Genomic DNA, 17,800 nt, shown 5'->3' with positions numbered 1-17,800 from the left:
TGCAAGGGTGGGGGAGCAGCTGACATGTAGATACTTTAGGAAATACCACTTGTTCTGCAGCAACTGGGTTTGCGGCAGCAGCTTTAAGTATTACAGCACTTGCATCAGGAGCCCCCACTTCACAGCACATCTGGAGGGAGCGCAGAGGGGCCCCCACGTCCCTCAGAGCGGGACTGTGTGCTTTTCCAACCCTGCTGAAGGGTGATACCTGGGCAAGCCTCCGAAGCAGCAGCTCTGAGGAAGGGCGATTCCAGTCGAGAAAGATCTCCGGCGCCAGCGTGACGGTCATTTCCAGCACCCTGAGCAAGCTCACGGACAGGTCGAAGCAGGTGGCACACACCTTCAGCTGGCGGCTGTCCACAAAATTCCTCTCCAAGCGCTCTGCTGCCTGCTGGATCTGCCAAGCAATGGAGACAGCTTAACAAGGTGCCCCTTCCCAGAAGGAGGGACACAACCCCCCAGCCCAGTTTGGCTCACAAGTGCACACAGGAATCACTGTGCTCTCACCCCCAGGAGTCATGTCTTGAACCTCGCTGTATGCAGGACAGAGGCACTCACTGAGTGCTGGACCCCTCAGCCCCCAGCAGCACACTCACCTCTTGAATCATGCCAATGAACTCGGAGAAAGCCCAGTTCAGCTGGTTGAGGACACTGTTGAGAAAGCTGGGGGCCAAGTCGCGGTCGCTGCGGAGCAGGACTGCCATGTGCTGCTGCAGCAGGGTGGAGGGACACGGTTCTGAAATCAGATGGTGACAGGTTCAGTGGCCTGGTCCCCTGCAGTGGGGTGCAAAAGGACTGTTCTGAGCAGAGATCTCCCCTGTCAGCCCTCTAAGCACTTTTTCGCTACGCCAGCCTGAATTAACTAGGGAAGAGCCCTGCGTGCTCACTGCTGCCCACGTGCATGGGAGCACTGCCCTGCAGCTCAGCATCCCTCCTGCTCGGCTCCACACAATGCCCACAGTCAGCTCAGCATTAATTTCTCTTGATACCAGCGTGGCAGCAGCTGCCCCAAACCAGCACTGTCACCCCTGGCCTCATGTGGCCATGCCTGCTCATGTCTGGGGAGGAAGGAACCAAGCAAGTCCCACTCCTGAGAAGCTTCTGCCTGGAGCTGGGGCTGGTTCTGCCCTCAGCAGGCTCAGGCAGGCAGGGCTGGCTATGCTACCCGGCCAGGTGAAGCCCCAGAACAGACACATCCCCATCTCATTTCTGGGGTTTTCCACTATCAAAAGCACAGGCAGGGTCAAACCCAGCAGCTGGGAAACACAGTCAGGGCTGCATGGGGTACTGGTCCCCACAGGCGGGCAGGGAAAGGAGGGCAGCACAAATGGGATGGGTGCTTCTCACCGGTAGAAGGACCCGCTGTCAGCAAGAAGCTCACAAAAGCATTCTACACTACAAGGGAAAGGTATGAGAGTTCAACCCACAGGCTAAAATTCAGGGCTTAGACAAAGAATCTTGAGCAGATATACTAAATACAGGGAAAAAACCTCCAATCTAACTACTTTTCCCTCCACTCAAAGCCGTTAGTAAGAGCAGTTGGTCAACTCTGGCAGCACCAGCACTGTGGTGCTCAGAGGACCAAGCCACGCTATGACTACAGCAGGTGACTACAGCAGCCTGCTCCAAAGGCCAGCATGGACCTCTATCACATCCCTACGGCTCCAGGCATAACTACAGACAGATTGCTAGCTGGGATTAGCAAAGCCAGAGAGGCACAGCAGGACCCCATCAGCTCAACCAGGAACAGGAGAAATTATTCTGTAAATACCCACTAACAAGTGCAACGAGCTTCTGTTGTTATGGAGGACACGTGCTAACATCTCACAGTGCAAATCACTCCAGGCAGGCCTGTGCCCTGGTTTTGATCCTGCCTAAAAGCACATCTTTGGGAGGGATTTCATCACAACAGACGTTTTTGATGTCCTACTCCCACCTGCAAGTACCTTCCCATCCCTATGGCTCAGGGACTGCCCAGGGCAGATGTTTTTTTCACGTATTTAGTGGTCCTCAGTGATTTCTTGCCTTTGTCATCAAATGTGTCCTGGAGCAAGATTTCACAGCTGTGCGTGCAGCAGGAGGAACTGGGATTTGAGCTTGGCTCCTACTCTCTGTATTTGATAATATTTAGTCTCTGCAACCCTCTCTTTCCGGTGGGAGAGACATTGGGATGCTGCTCTCCAACCACTTCCTCCAGTTAGCCATGATTTCAGCCTGTTAGGATAGTCTTTGACATGGGAACAGCTCCAGCCTGTGCGGTTTCTCATATACAAACTGTCACATCTTTGTCCTCCTTACCATTCCTCCCTCAGCCTCAATGGTTCTCCCAGATTTTCTTTGGAGAGGTGGAATCAGGAGCACACAGCACAAGCACAAGCATGTGGCAGATCTGTGCAAGGGCAACTGTGTTTTTGTTCCATTCTGTTTTCCTTTCCTCATAACCACTGGTGTGTAATTCGTTCCTTTGACTGGGCATCAAGATGGTCTTTTCCAAAAGGTTACAACAGGATGACAATGCAAGGACAGACAGCCCTTTTATGAGAGTAAAGAACCTCAAGAACAGCAAAAGGTTGTAAGATGCAAGTGGAGAAGCCTGGGAGTCAACACTGGAGCCCATCTCATTGTCTTCTCTGTCAGTGATGGACAATGAGGCACAGCACACCCTTAATAACTTTGCAGATGACACCAAACAAGGGGCTTTGTCTGACATGCCAGAGGCACCCTGAGAAACTTGAGGATTAGGAAATAACCCTGGTCATGTTCAATAAGAAGGAGAAAATTCTACATCTGGGGTAGGATCACTCTAAACGTCAGTCCTGGCTGGGAAAACAAGGGTCTGGGCACCATTGCATAAAGGGATGTTGTATTTTTGAACAGGGGCCAGGTGAGGGCTCTCCCTACAACTAAGAGGTGGGTGACAGTAGGAGGATGTGCTCAGCAGATCAAGGAAAGGTGCCACCTCTTTGCTTGGCCCTGGGGAGGTCACACCCAGAATACCCAGGCTTTTTTCTCAGGAGGGTGCATAGAGAGGTCCAAGGGACCCACCCTGCAATCCTGTCTCTGAGGGTCATGCTCAGCTCACTGCCCACTGCTTTTGCATCTCATTTTCCCTCTGCATTCACCACTTCACAGCTGGCAGTGCTGAACTCCAGCTATGTTTCATCTCCTGGACATTTGGAAGTGGAAGGTGCTTTCACAGGCGAGAGCTTTTGTGTTTGTCTTTTCTCCAACCTCCTTTCATCATGTGAAAAGTGTTTTTTCCCCTTAAAACTGCTGACAGATCAGCCTCCTTCCAGCCCTCGAGTGCCAGAGCAGTTCTAGACAGGGATCACCACTCCTCAGAGCTGAGCTCTGCAAGACGTGACGTTCCGTTGGTCTGTGGCCAAAGCCTCTTTCACCAAGGGAGCTTTGGCTTCTTGAAGGATGCTCCTATGCTTGTAATAACTTGCTTTGCCCTGACTTTTAGCCAATGACTATTTCCTCATGGTCTTTTTCCAATAAGTGGTGTGAATTTGCTCCAAACCTCCAAGTCCAGGTTCTTAAATGCTTTCTCTGCTGCTGTCAAAGACCGTGCCAGCCTCTAAATGCATTAAGAAGTGGTGCCTCTTGTCAAAACATCTCCACAGTTATCTAGGGTTTTTTTTTTTGTTTTGTTTTAAGGTAACACCACAGAGCAGTGTTGCTCCTAAGAGGATTCTGAATCTAGAGACGCTGTGATCACTGCTGGTCTTTGAAATCAACATAAGGAACCAGCCCTGAGCTACAGCAAGACCAGCTTTGTTCCTTGCCTGAGTTCCCAGATCAGATTCCCCAGGGGGCAGTCAGTAGTGGTATCTACAAACCTAGCATGGTGTTAGACCCTGGCCCTGCATTCATCTTCCTCTGCAAGAAATCTACCTTTGCTGAGGTATTTCCACTTACGTCCCAGTTACCACTGCCCTCCTGGGTAATGCAAGAGCCCTCATGTGCACCATTTCAGACAGGGACATCATTTCCCAAGGAGCCTGTGGATACTGATGTGGTTATTTTCTTGATCTAGACAGCAGTATGTTGCTAGCATTTCTAAGACTTCTAACTTCTTACTACAAAAGCCACTCAATCTTGGCTTAGCCTTCAGTACAACAGACAAAGATCAGTCATTGGAATAGGAATCAGTGGTTTTCCAAGGCCAGAAATTATGACCTCAATACATTCAATGTGGGCAACAGAGCATGGCCCCAAGTGGTTATAGATACAGCTGATGTTTCCACAACAGAAACTTCCCTACAACAACATAAACAAAATAGTCAGAGGAGGAAAAAAAAGCCCCAAATCTAGGTGGAGGGAAAATAGTGAATAAAAACAGAGTGTTCTTTAAGAAGATTATTGGGCAGCCAAAAATCCCCAGTGCTGCAGCAAGCACCTTAGGTTAAAAGGTTCACCAAGGCCAGGATGAAGTTCAAATGTAAAGTGAACATAATAAACAACAAATGGTGGCAGATGAAAGCAAGAAGAGGGGTAATAGAAGGAGAAGAGGTGAAAGAAACACAGGCCCATTAATAGAGTTAAAAATTAATAAAGCAGATGAAGCGGAAGCCTTCAATAAGTGCTCCTACTAGATAACTATGAAGAAGCAGGGTCATGTGCGTTCATCACAGGAAGATAATTATGTACTTTACAGTTTGTTAATGACCTAGGAAGATTTATAACAGGGCTATTCTGTGAGACTTCTTGGCCAGCAGCCCAAAGGGGTCTCTGGATGCTGCAGCATTTACAGTAGAGCTGGGAGCACAGAGGAGGAAAGACCCAGATGGACCAGACTCAAGATGCAGAGGGGTTCCACCCACTGCTCATCTGAGTTTCTGCGAGGATCCGGGTGTGGATGTGAAGCAGCTGCTGCTCAGAGGCTGCTGGACTGATGAAACAGCGGTTAAAGAGGTAAGCTGGGCATGCAGCGATCCACATCACCAGTAAACTCCCCCTGTTCAAAGGTGTGTTTGGAAGGGACCCAAGTGAACATTGCATGGTGAAATGCAATGGAAAGCAAGTGGCATTCAGGGGATGAGATATCAATAAGGCTGAGTGCAAGGCATCAGGATGCCCCAGCACACGCCTGGGACTCCCCTGTGCCTCCAAAGCAAAGCACTGGCACACAGGCTAATGCAAGTTTTGGCTCCATGAGCAGCAGATGAGGGAGGTGTTCCAGCCAGCATGACACTGGCACCTCCAGGGCTGCTAAAAACAAGGGAAGGGGGAACAGAAAAGCAAACCCCCTGCCTCAGCAAGACAGAGGCTGCAGTTTATTTTTACCTTTAAAAAGGCCCAAGAAGTGTTGACCCCAGTACACAACACTTTGTTTTGTACCACAGAGTTTAACACAGCCAGGAATGGCAGAGCAGCAGCAGTGGGAGACAGCAGATGAGGTTAGACACGTTCCCATCAGGAAAAAGCAATGTATTCATTTCCAAGAGTAAGGAACCACCATCAGAAGGCCTTGCACATTTCAACTGCCACCAGCTGACAATTTGGTGTTGTCAGATCGAGACTGGATTTCTTCCTGAGAGACTTCTTTAGCTTAGGCAATTTGCTGGACTTGGGAAGGAGGAGTGGGTGAATCCTCTGGCCCACATTGCATAACAGCTCAGGCAGATGATCTCACGGTTTCATCCACCTACCCTTCATCACTTGATGCAGATGTGGGTGGAAGACCTGGGGCAGAGGAACCCTGTGCTGCAACCTCAAGCCACCCTGCAGCTCAGTAAAAGCAAAACCAGCTGGGCCTGGCACAGGGCCACTGCTGCTGCTCAGCGGGTGCGTGCCGTAACAGCACCCGGCCCGGCCCACAAGCCACGATGAAAGCCAAACACGTTCCTACAGCAGCCGACGACCAGAGCTGCCCCCGCCTCTGAACGGAGCCTCTGTATCTCCAGAGGCAGAGCCCTGCCTGCCTGAGAGCTGTTCGGTGCCAGCGGGGCTACGGCGCAGCCCGGGGAGCGGGCAGGAACACACGCGGCCTCTCCGAGCCGCTCCCGTCCGCGGGCTGTAGGAACCCCGGCAGATGGTGAGCGCAGGCAAAAGGCAGCGCAGGGGATCAGGTGCCCTGCGTGTCTCATGGACCCTCTGAGGCAGGCCAGCCCACTCTGCAGCCTGTGCAGTCCTCCAGGGAAGCATCCCCAAAGCAGGACAGGGCTGGAGCACCAGAGAAGAGCTGGTTGCCCAAGGTCCTTTCAGGCTGGCTGGTGGAAGCAGAGTGACAATCAGGGATTTCCCTCAGCTCAGCAGTTTGTCCCCTTGTCCCTGCCAACGCTTAAACTGCAACAAGGTGAAGACTGATGGGTGAGAAGTCAGGGAGGTCATCTCCTCCTCCTTCCCTGGACAGCATCTCAAGGACACCTCTGAGTCCCCTGTCCCTCTTCAATTAAGTCAGCATTCATTATTGATTTGGTTGCACCTTAAAATAGCAATCCCAGGAGCCAGCCCAGACCACTCCAGGCTCAGACTGTGCGGAGCCACCCGGAGATGAGTGGAAAGAGGCCTCAAACACTGAGGACCTCTGGCTCCTGCCACAGAGCTCCCTGGGATGGGGGAAGCTTGGTCACCATCTCACAGGACTGGTGGCAGCCACCTGGGGCTTTGCTTGTGCAGCAGGAGGGCAAAGGGGCAGTCAGAAGGTCCCTTCTCCATGGGCACCAGGGGTTCCCCATACTCCAAGGAGAGATGAACCCACGGCTGGCACAGCCTGCAGCAGGGCTCTGACTCCAGGGGTAACCCTGATTAAATAGGTGCAAAAGCGGGTCCATGACACAGCTTCAGAGGCTGCCATGTGGGCACCAGCCTGCCTGGCATCTCTCCAGGGTGTAACTGTAAACAATGATCACTGTGTAAAGCCCTCTGCCCCCCAGATAAAGGTCTCTCTAAACAGAGGGGGTAAGGAGGGAGGTCTCTAAAGCTACTTCACCAGACACAAGAGGGTCACACAACAAACTTACTCTGGAAACTAGCAACAGAGAGATCTCCTGGGCACTCACAGGGGAGAGAGAAAGAGAACAAGAATGCTGTTAAAACAGAGACAGGCCGCTCTCCCCACTGGATGGGGCTCAGTACGCACCTCCACATGGCACCTGCCCGTTTCAGGCTGCAGCACCCTATCCTCCATTCCCATGCAGCTCTCCAAGAGCAAGGTCTGGCACAAACCCTTTTCCAAGCAGGGCAGGAGGGGTTGGGGGTCAGGAATGTATCTGGACAAGCCCAGACACTGCAAGGGTGAAGCTGGGGATGTGCTCTTCAACTCAAGAAAGGTACCTTCTCCTCCCAACATCTTTCTCTGCCACAACAGAGACAAGGAATCCCTCAGTGTGGTGACAGTGCTGAGAACCAATCTGCAGTGCCAAAGCCAGGACAGGCTCTGCCAGGCTCCAAGACAGATGCCTGCTTGTGATCTTGTCCAGGGCCCTGCCTCCTTGGGCACCCACCCCCTCTCACAGGGTACCCACTGCTTGGCATACTCGCCAACTCTTCCCCACAGCAGCTGCTTGCTGTGGACATCAGAGAGCCCTCTTCCAAGCTTACACTTTGGTGTCAAGCTCTAGTAAGGATGGAGCCCTGGGCCTCTCTCCTCTCCCTTGAAGGGCAGAACCCCTCCTTACAATGGATCTAACCCATCGCCCTGCAAACAGAAGGGTCACCAGTCAGTTCAGAGGCTGGGCGTGTCCAGGAAAGGAAATGCTAGCTGTGAAGGTCCAGCCTGGGTATTCGGCCAGAATCCCCCTACTTCAACAGCTCTCACAAGCTGGCCTGGCCTACAGTAGAGACAGCTGCTAGGGAAGAGGCTAGTTATCCCTCACCACCCCTCATAATCCTGAGTGGCCATCCCCTGCCCCACTCACTCTGCAGGCTGGGCAGGCTGGCATCCTCAGGCTTGGTTTTCAGCAGGTGTGGGAGCCGGGTGTATCTGTACCCAAAGCCACAGCCCTGGTAAAAGAGGTAAGGAAAGAACTTAGAGGCTGGAAAACAGCTGGATTTTGCTGCTACTGGAAAGAGAAATGCTCTGTGTCCAACCAGGCTGAGAGGGGCAGGGATGCAGGATGCTTACCCGCCACAGCCTGACGAGGATCCAGTTGGTCTGCGCCCAGGGTCGCTGCTCATAGGGAGCCAGGAGGTTCTTCATCATGGAGATCCGCCTGCCAGACAAGGCCATAGGTCAGCCCAGAAGGTCTGGGGACAGGGGATCAAATAGCAGCAGGACCCACGGAGGTGGCACAGAGCAAAGCTGCTGGTGTAAGGGTGATACAAGGCTCCCAAATCAACTCAAGCACCCTGCTGCATCTCCTGGACCCTCAGCAGTGCTCGGCAGCCCGTCCGCTCCCCCACCCAGGTTTGCCACCACCCCAGCCCTGCCCCAGGTCCCCAGGAACACCCAGGGCAGCACTTACTGCTCTTCTGGAATCCTCTCCACAGCACGCAGCGAGTGGGGGTAGCAGACGTAGCTGGCCAACGCCTGCATCAGGGAGTCCCGGATGTCTGAGAAGGAACGAGAAGGAACTAGGCCAGGCACCCTACGACACCAGGGAGCACCCAAACACCAGCGCCTGGGAGGGATTGACCCTCACTTAGAGAGACACATTGTCCTGGCTGATGCAGAGAGCATGCTTGTGCTCAGGCAGGTAAGGAATAACCCCAGACTGAACAGAACCCCAAAGCAGAGGGGTGCAGCTTTACCTGTGCCCACAATCCTCGAGTCAGCAAAATGCTTGGCCAGGATGGCAGCGAGGCGCATCAGGGTCTCTTCGTAGCCTGCAAAGAGAAGGAGGGAGCAGGGGTCATGCCAACAGCCTCACAGGTAGCCCTGTGTTCCCAGCATTCCTGTGGACAGGGCACAGGCCATGGAATTCATTCCTGCTACAGCTATCTGCAGCTTTGCCGTGCGTCTACTTGTCCAAACAGACACCTGGGAAGACACGATCAGCTCAGCCTGCGGAGCCTGAAGCAGATACTCAGAAAGATAGAACCTTGCAGTTGAGTTGGATGGTGAGGGAGAGAAGCCTGAGGCAGAAGAGGCTGAGCAACACAAATAACACCCAAGACCTATGCAGAAAAGCTATGTCCAGCCTGCAAGCCCTCAAGGAATCTGCTACCGCTCAAACCTGCTGCTCCCTGAACAGCAGGCACAGCCCCTGCTTAATGGAGGTGAACACTTTAGCTGTGTCTTGGTGGGAGCAGAAGCTCTTTTTACCTTCGTGGGTTCTGGAAAGCACAGAACTGTTTGCCAAGGGCTCAGTGGGATCACTTAGCCAGGAAAAGCACAGAACGCGCACAGAGGGAATCCACCTAAACACAGCCTCTTGCCACCAAGTGGGTGCTCATCTCCATAGGAACATATCAAATCCCAGGGGGCGGGGAGGGGATTTGAAAGCAGTCCCAAATCCTGCTCTCACAGCGTATCTCCTCCCACCCAGAAACCAGCAGGCAGTAGTGGCATGTGTTGCCAGGGCAATCACATCTTCCAGCATTCCAGCCCATTCCTGGTACCTTCTTGGAAATAAAATCCATAGCTGGCAGTGATTTTCACTACAGCCAACACTGCAATAGGCTTGGGCAAGGCACGGGCTCCCTGCCTGAGCCAGCGAGTACCTCCTCAGGGAGCAGCATTCAGCACCTACCCCAGAGCACACAGACCATAATATACCAGTGCAGCACATCACAACCAGGAAGGGACACAGAAGGAATGACACAGAAGGGATGATGCCCAACTACCACAACCTCACCGTAAGGGCATGACTTGCTTCAGGCTGTACCAGGCAGGAGTCAGCAAGGCGTCCCCATGCCCTTACCCGGCAGCTCCTCCATGCTGTTCACGGGGCTGAAGTAGTTCTTGAGGGCGCTGTAGCTGTTCATGGCCACGCTGAGGTAGAACTCCGGCATGAACGCGAACAGCGAGCCCGTCCTGTCCCCATGCTCGATGGTGCGGATGCACACTCGCAGCAGCCAGTATATATCCTGCATTTTCTCCTGGCCAGAGAGAACACAGCAATCTTCATTCAGTTTTGTCCAGCTTGGAGAAACACCACATCAGCACCACACTCAGGCCCTAGAAATATCTCCATGTCTGAGATGTTCCTCAGACCACTGCTCTGAGTTCATGAGCCACATCTGTGCCATTCAGACTTTTCATCAAGGCACAGAAGTGTCAGGTGGAAAGAACAATCATGGATCTCTACACCAACCTCAACCCAGAGCACAACATACTGCAGCTTTATCTCACTGAGCTTTGAAAGCCTCCAAGAACTACTCCTTGGAAGGGCATGTCTGATCACACAGGCCTGACTGCAAAGAAGTCCCACATACACTGCCCCAAGGGAGGCAGCACTAGCAAACCCAGCACACATCTGCTGGGAAGCAAGCTGGTCCTTTGCAGGCGTTAAATGGGAACAGGCTGAAAGCTTGTACCAACTGGGATCTTTGCAAGAGGCAGTCACAGCCTTTCAGATTCTGTGCCAGCCATTCAACCAGATTTACTGTCCTGAGGAACATCAGCCTCTTGCTCCTCCAAGCAGAAAGCAGGGGGTCCTAAATTAACCCCAGGAAATTTAAGGACATCTGTGTAACTGTAAGCTATAAAAATCAGCACCAACAAAGCCACAAACAGAAGAAATATTTTTTCATATGCCAAGAAATAGCACAAGCAACAGCAATTTGCATAAAAATAGATGGAGGAAGGTTATATTTCTAATTAAAAAGCCCCACAAACCAAGAGTTCTGTAAATCAGACTGAACTAGTGCAACTCCACTGACTAAAAAAACATCTTTATCTTGACACTGACACACATCTCAACTGTTGCTATCAGGATAAAAAGCAGTTGTACAGACACTCTTAAGGTAAAGAAAGCTGCATTTGGTTTTACTAAGGCTTGATAACCTCAAAACATAATTTCAGGTATTGCCAAGCTAGAAGCAAGCCTACACCAAGAAGATACAAAGATGTGATTACCCACAGTGTGATGGATAAATACAGTGTTGTAATAAAATAAGCTGAAATTATCTTCCCACGGGGATGTTTTGAAGGCTGGATGATCCACTTTAAAACTAAGGGTGTTCTTAAGATGTAGCACTCCCTTTCATATCCCTCAGCTCAGAATAATCCAGTGACTAATGCCCCTGAGGAAGGAGCAGCCTCCCCAGTGCTCTGACATCTCAGCATAGAGCAGGACGTCACCTCTAGACAGAACCGGTCCCTCTCTCTCCAGCAGCACTTGCCACACTCATACAGACGTGCCCCTCCATGGCACACAGGTCCCAGGGATGGATGCAGGAGCCTGCTGGGTGGATGTCTCCATTGGGAACCAGTGGGGACGTGTGATGACTGAAGGTACAGGCAGCATGGATAAACTCCTCCACGCAGTCACATTCCTCTCCAGAACAAGCTCACTCGGTTCCTGGGGCAGCCTCCCAGCCTGAGCCAGGGAGAGAATGCTGCCCATGCAGGCCAGGCCAGCAGCACAAGCCGGGATGGCTGCAACCTTCAGTCCCAGTCGCTGCTGATTCACCCAGAAAGGTGACACCGCTCTCCCGGCGGGAGGCGGCACCTGCCCTTAATGTGACAATAGATCATCTAGAGACAGGAACAGCGTTTCTGCCTGGGTCACTGCGGCGGTACCTGCAATGCACACTGGCGATGCCTCTGGCCCTCCCGGAGCAGGCTGGGAGGAAAGGTTTGTTTCCTGGCAAGCATGGGCTGCGCTGATGCGGGGGGAGAGCTTGCGCAGCGCCGAGCCTGCGGTCCCGCAAGTACAGCAGGGGATGAGCAAAGAGCCTGAGTCAGGGTGAGACGCTGCGGCTCTGCCAGCCGCCTTCACAGGAACCGCTGCTCTTCCCCTCTCTGCTTACACCCTGGGACACGTGCAGCGACCCTGCTGCCACTCCACTGTCACTCCACTCACAGGGAAAAGTGTCTTCCTTCCTGGCACAAAAAATGAGGCAGAAGGCACTTCTCTATGGAAAGAAAGTGAAGAAGGGGAGAACCCCTGAACAGAACCTCCTAGACTTGCATCCTGCAGATCCCGGGAAGAGCAGCATTAGTGAAAGCTCCTTGTGACACAGGGAAGCAGTTCACCAAAGCCTCTGTCCTCTAGAGCCCTGAGAACTCACCCTCACTCTGACCTGCACTCTTCTGTCCGTGGTGCAGAGGCCTGATCACAGAATCACTGAATCACCTGGGTTGGAAGAGACCCCTCAGATCAAGGCCAACCACAGCCTGACCCTGACTAGCCCACCTCTAGATCATGTCCTCAAGCACTTCATCCACATGCCTTTTAAATACCTCCAGGGATGGTGGATGTTGACTCCACCACCTCCCTGGGCAGCCTGTTCCAACGCCTGACAACCCTTTCGGTAAAGAAACTCTTCCCGATGATTAACATAAATCTCCTCTGGACAGGCTCCAGCATCTCAATGTCCTTCCTGTAGTGAGGGGCCCAAAACTGAACACAGTACTCGAGATGTGGCCTCACCAGAGCTGAGTACAACAGAACTATCACTTCCCTACTCCTGCAGGTCACATTATTCCTGACAAAGGCCAGGATGCCACTGGCTTTCTTGGCCACCCAGGCACACTGCTGGCCCGTGTTCAGCTGGCTGTTGACCAACACCCCCAGGTCCTTCTCCTCCAGGCAGCTCTCCAGCCACCCTGCCCCAAGCCTGTAGCGCTGCCTGGGGTTACTGTGACCAAAGTGCAGGACCCAGCACTTGGCCTTGTTGAACCCCATACAGCTGGTCTCTGCCAACCCAGCCTGTGCAGGTCCCTCTGCAGAGCCATCCTGCCTTCCAACAGATCCACACTCCCACACAATTTGGTGTTGTCTGCAAACTTACTGAGGGTGCACTCAATCCCCTCGTCCAGATCGTTCATGAAGAAGCCCCCAGGGAAAGCCTACAGCACCACATGCAGCTCAGAACAGACTGGGCTGTGTCTACTAATGGGACCAAGCCTGGGACAGGAGGGCTCCAGGCAGAGGAAGGAGTCTCTGATGCTCAAGAAGGGAAAAATAAGCCCCAGAGATCACCGGCATCGCTCCAACACTAGAGACAACAACACACAACACGTGAGCCAAGCAGCACGGTGCAGAGGGTGACTTGCTGGGTCTCCTCTGAGCTGCTCACGTGATGCTCCTGCCCACCTTTGAATAAATGGTGACATTTATCCAGGCGAGGCGTCGACTTAGGTGATTGAGCTTCTCTGAGAAGACCTTCTGGCTCTTCAGCAGTTCCTCGTGGATGTCTCTCCTCTGAAAAGAGTGCAGAGATGTGAGGGAGGATGTCACTGCTGTTTATAGTATCCTTGTTCAGAGCTGGACAAACAATGCAAAAGCAAATACCACCTTGGGGCTAGGCAGGGAGTGCTGGCAGGAGGGAAAGGGGTCAGCAGCCTTTCTGTGGAGGGAGAGGGAATCAGTGCTGTACAGAGCATTTGGCAGTCTCAGCTGCAGCCCACAAGGCCTGAGGCAGACGGTTGTCCAGTGTGGGCAGCAGCTTTAGGGTCAACTACTGTCAGATACTTTAATACATCATCAGAGACACTCAGCCTCTGGCAGCTGTAAGAGCACAGATGTGTGCCCAGTCCAGCACGGAAGGTGCCCACCCCAGATCGGCTCTGAGGTGTCTGCAGCACACAGAGGTGTGCAAGGTGTCATGGCTTGTCTTGGAGAAGACAAAGCAGCCGCTTCAGTCCCTCTGTTCCTTGAGGCAGTGGTACAATGGGTTCAATCACAGAATACACTGAGTTGGAAGGGACCCATAAGGATCACTGAGTCCAACTCCTAGGTTGGCACAGTATGGTAAGTGGTTGGCAGTTCCAGGCATGGGTTACTACCCCATTCAGGACACTGGCTGCTCCAAGGCTGGATATCACCCACTGTGCTTCATCCTTTTTGCCAGATACTGAAGTTCTACCTAAGAAGTGAGTCCAGAGACACTTACCCTCTTTGGGCAGCGGCTGATTTTTTCCTCTGTGTCTTTCAGTGCCATGGCATATTCATTCACATCATCTGACACACCAACCATCTGAAAAACACATTCCAGCAATAAACAAGGGTATTGTTTCCCTAGACACATAATGCAGCATGCAAACAGATCCCACATGAGGGTTCAGAGGAGGAGGGAAGGGCACACACAGTTACTAAACAAGCAGAACACAGTGATTCAGCATAGAAGCATGGAGACTGGGGAAGCAGTTTCCTGCACAGCACGTGCCGCTTACCTTTCCAAGCTGCTGGTGGACACTGAGGTTGTACATCATCACTATCCCATCCAGGACTTCCAGTAAGGAGTTCTCTGTGATGGGCTGGTCCGGCTCCTCTGGGGGTCTGCCCAGTAAAAGCCCCTCATTTCCATGGCTGCCTTCAACTGCAGATGGGAAGAAGCAAGGCTGGCAGTAAATAGATTGCTTTCCTCTTGTGAGTACTGGGAGCTGGAAGACTCAACTCTCCCAGAGACCATCTGGGCCACGCTAGCACACAGCAGAACTACTCACTGTCCTCCTCTGTCCGCTGCTCCACGCTTAGCGTGCGCACTTTAATCTTCTCCAGGTTGCCCAGAGGCCGCCGCGGGTTCATCAGGCTGACGGCTGCCGTGCTGAGGAAGCGGTTGGCACGGCCCAGGGTGGGGGAGCTGAGCCAGCCAGGTCTAGCAAGAGCTCCACCAATGGCCAGGGCAGCAGAGGGGCGCTGAGACTGAGAAGAAATTAAGGGAGAAACGGTTCTAGCTGTCTGGCTGCCTGCTATTCCTCCCTTGTTCCTGCAAGGGTGTTGGTACAGATGCTGGGTGGCCCCCGGGAGGTGAGCAGATGCCCTTCCCATCATGACTGGGCCAGCAGTGCCTGGTTACCAAATGGATATTCCTTTCTCCTAGGGCATATCCCAGGTACAAGCAGCAGATCTGCAGAGCAATAAGCTGCTCTATCTGCAGTTGTCTCACACCCTTTCAAACACAAGCACCAAGAGCTGCCGTGGAGGGGAGGGGTCATGTTCAGATCAGTGAGTAGTGTGTGAGCAGAGGAAAGAAAAGTTTGCTGCTCAAACTCGGTGCATCCAGGTCTCCAGTGACCTTCCTTCTTCCAGCTGTACTTCCTGCAAGTACAGCTGTTGGCCTGACCACCCATGGGCTGGTTACAGTCCTGGCCCAGACACTGCCTTCCTCTAAAGCAAAGCTCTTCTAACCAGAGGCTGAGCTTGCTGCCCTGGCACCAGGGCCCCCACAGGTGAGTAACAGCAGGTGACTCACCTGTGCTGTCGATGTTGCTGATTCTTCATCTTCATCGAGATCATCCATAGTCACTGCCTGCAGCTCTGCAGGGTCGATGAGGACATTGGCTTTTGCAGCCAGGTCATCTGCACAGAGCACACCAAAGGACCTGTGAATGCAGGAGTCACCCTTTGCTTCCCATGAGGCATCCCTAGGCTCAGCACTTATCCTGCTTCTCAGCAGGAGAGAAGTCAGTGAAGTTGGATGCTGCATCAGAACATGCTCACCTTTCCCCCAACTTCCTTATGTGGAATATCTGCCATTGCTAAGGCAGCAGAGACCAAGCAGTGGCAGGTGTTGTTCATCCAGGACCCATTTTTGTTCTTGGTCCTACCAGTTACAAATAGGATAACTGAGGAAGCAGGAGACAACCACCAGGGCCAAACTGGACTAGTGTAGGGAAGGAAACTCAAGGCCTGAGACCATTTTTTAAACTTCAAGTTCTTCTATGCTGTTCCATGGTATGTTCTCAAGTCACTAGGACTGAGACTCAGACCTGAAACCACTCTCAGGCAGAGGCAGACTGTGCTGACAGCTATGCTGTATAAAGCCTGACCAACATGTTCTCTGGTCCACAGCCCTATCTTTAAAGCTGGCCAGGAAAACCTTGGTCCAGAGGAGATGACATGGTTCTTAAGTCAGGTAATCTAATTCTGAACAGCCAGGGATCAGCTTGAGACAGGGAAAATGGTCCCAATCTTGCAAACACACTGAGGAAGGAGAAGAGAGATCTCAGTCAAGGGCAAGTGGGACATTAGCCAGAAGCCAGAGACAAACCAAGCCTGACTGAATGGCAATGGGTTTCTAAGGCTTTGCAAGTCTCATGCCAGAGCAGTGTGCTGCATACAAACACACAGCTGCAGCACATACACAGGGCTGCTATTGCTTGCCCAAAGTGGTACAGGAAGGAAATCCTGGACATCCTTCACCCAGCAGAGCCAGGCTGACGATCAATGCTCTGTCAGCTCCCACCCCTCAGCAAAAGCACTGCACCAAAGGGTGTTCCCAGACAACCTCCTTCCCTCCACCAGCCACAGACCCCATTCAGCAATATAAACAGTAAACTGTTAACTTAAAGGAGGTTCTACCCAAGAGGGTAATGTGCATCTCATTAAAATTCAAGTCTCAACCCCTTCAATTTAACCACAACTCATTACCCATGGCTCTCTCCCTGGGACATCTCTTGGGGGAACTCCAGCCAGGACCTGGATGCAGGTAGTGAGAACTCTTACCTTTCAGAGTCTTCTTAAGATGAGACAGGAGCCCTCCAAGTCGCTGAAGATCAAAGTAATCCACCTTCCCATTATAGAAGAGTTGAGGAGGGATATACGCGTCTAAGGCAGAGAAGGAGATTTGTTTTTTCCACAAGCCCCATGCACAGGACCCAGACAGACACATAAAACCTCTTAAGAGGGACTCCAGGGTCCAGGCTGGACTTAGTTAGTGACAATTTTTGTTGTCATAAGAGCACAAACTCTTAAGGCAGAGGTGATCTCCACAATGAAGCAAGCATTAGATCCACATGGGAATGGGATCAACCGATGGCCACTGACAGCAAGCCTCCCAGTACCCCCCCATCCCAGCCAGTCAGTGGAGTGGGGCAAACGGGATCACCAGAAAGCTCAGCAGGTTTCCCTGTGCCTACTTCAGCTCTGCCTCTTAGTCTCACAAAGACCATAAGGTGCTTACTGAGTCTAGAGAAAGGGTCAGCCTGAAGTAAGATCATGACAGGACCAGCAAGGTGGCACATGAGGGTGGGAAAGCAACTGGAACTGACTTGGTTTCTGCTTAATCCCACAGTCTGGTATTAAAACATACAAATATCTTCCCTTAAACTTTGACTATGGGATCACTGAGCTGCCCTCCTGCAGACCCATCATCAATACTGGACTCTGCTCCAGAGCAGACAGGTGCCACAGCACAGGTGCCTCTTACCAAGGCTTGGGCTTGGATGTTAACTGGAACAGGTCTGCACACAGGAATTTCACAGGGAGGGTGACTGGGGGGAGCTACAGACATGGCATGACAGAAAGCCCACAAGAAACACACATTTCCCAGCATCCCAGAGGGCACTGCCATGAGAGAAACCTTGTCCTAACCACAGAAATGTCCTCAAAAGCTTCCCCAACAGGCCTTACCTTCGCTGCTCAGCGCAGCAGGGGACTTTGCCTTGTGGCCATCCCAGAAGAAACGCAGGGCAGCAATAAGGCGGTGCAGGAAGCACACCATGTACTCTGGTGGGCACAGCACAGTCAAGTTCTAGGGCAAGTGCAAAGGTGTGTCTTAGTGCCAGTGGCCACATGGGGTGGGCAGAAACTTTGTCCTCTCCACCTTGCTATTATCCCTTGCTTCCAGGATGTGGAGGGAGCCCAGCCCTGATGGTAGGCAGCAGTTTCCACTTCTAGAAAGTCCTGGGCATTGAAACAACAAGCTGGTCTGCCACAGGAGGATGGATACCATGTGCTCCACCATGAAAGCTGAGACTCATCAGGAACAAAGAGATGGAGGTGAAGAAAACGTTTCTTGC

The 17,800-nt window shown here is 52.3% G+C and overlaps 1 protein-coding gene across 1 annotated transcript in view; it reads right to left on the bottom strand.

Annotated features, from left to right (window-relative positions):
- Window positions 1-17,800, bottom strand: part of RNF123 (ring finger protein 123) — a 46,818-nt gene that overhangs the window by 14,388 nt on the left and 14,630 nt on the right. Inside the window, exons 20-33 of the mRNA XM_084269692.1 lie at window positions 17,412-17,532; window positions 16,506-16,607; window positions 15,253-15,359; window positions 14,504-14,702; window positions 14,231-14,376; window positions 13,951-14,034; window positions 13,152-13,259; window positions 9,810-9,987; window positions 8,698-8,772; window positions 8,412-8,499; window positions 8,072-8,159; window positions 7,866-7,950; window positions 597-736; window positions 209-397 (exon numbers count right to left, since the gene is read on the bottom strand). Of these exons, the coding sequence (XP_084125818.1) occupies window positions 209-397; window positions 597-736; window positions 7,866-7,950; window positions 8,072-8,159; window positions 8,412-8,499; window positions 8,698-8,772; window positions 9,810-9,987; window positions 13,152-13,259; window positions 13,951-14,034; window positions 14,231-14,376; window positions 14,504-14,702; window positions 15,253-15,359; window positions 16,506-16,607; window positions 17,412-17,532 (1,710 nt within the window). The remainder of the gene's footprint in view (window positions 1-208; window positions 398-596; window positions 737-7,865; window positions 7,951-8,071; window positions 8,160-8,411; window positions 8,500-8,697; window positions 8,773-9,809; window positions 9,988-13,151; window positions 13,260-13,950; window positions 14,035-14,230; window positions 14,377-14,503; window positions 14,703-15,252; window positions 15,360-16,505; window positions 16,608-17,411; window positions 17,533-17,800) is intronic.

Source organism: Gallinula chloropus (genome assembly GCF_964237585.1).
Source record: "Gallinula chloropus genome assembly, chromosome: 12".
Classification (NCBI taxonomy): domain Eukaryota; kingdom Metazoa; phylum Chordata; class Aves; order Gruiformes; family Rallidae; genus Gallinula; species Gallinula chloropus.
This window is presented reverse-complemented; position numbering and strand designations above follow the sequence as displayed.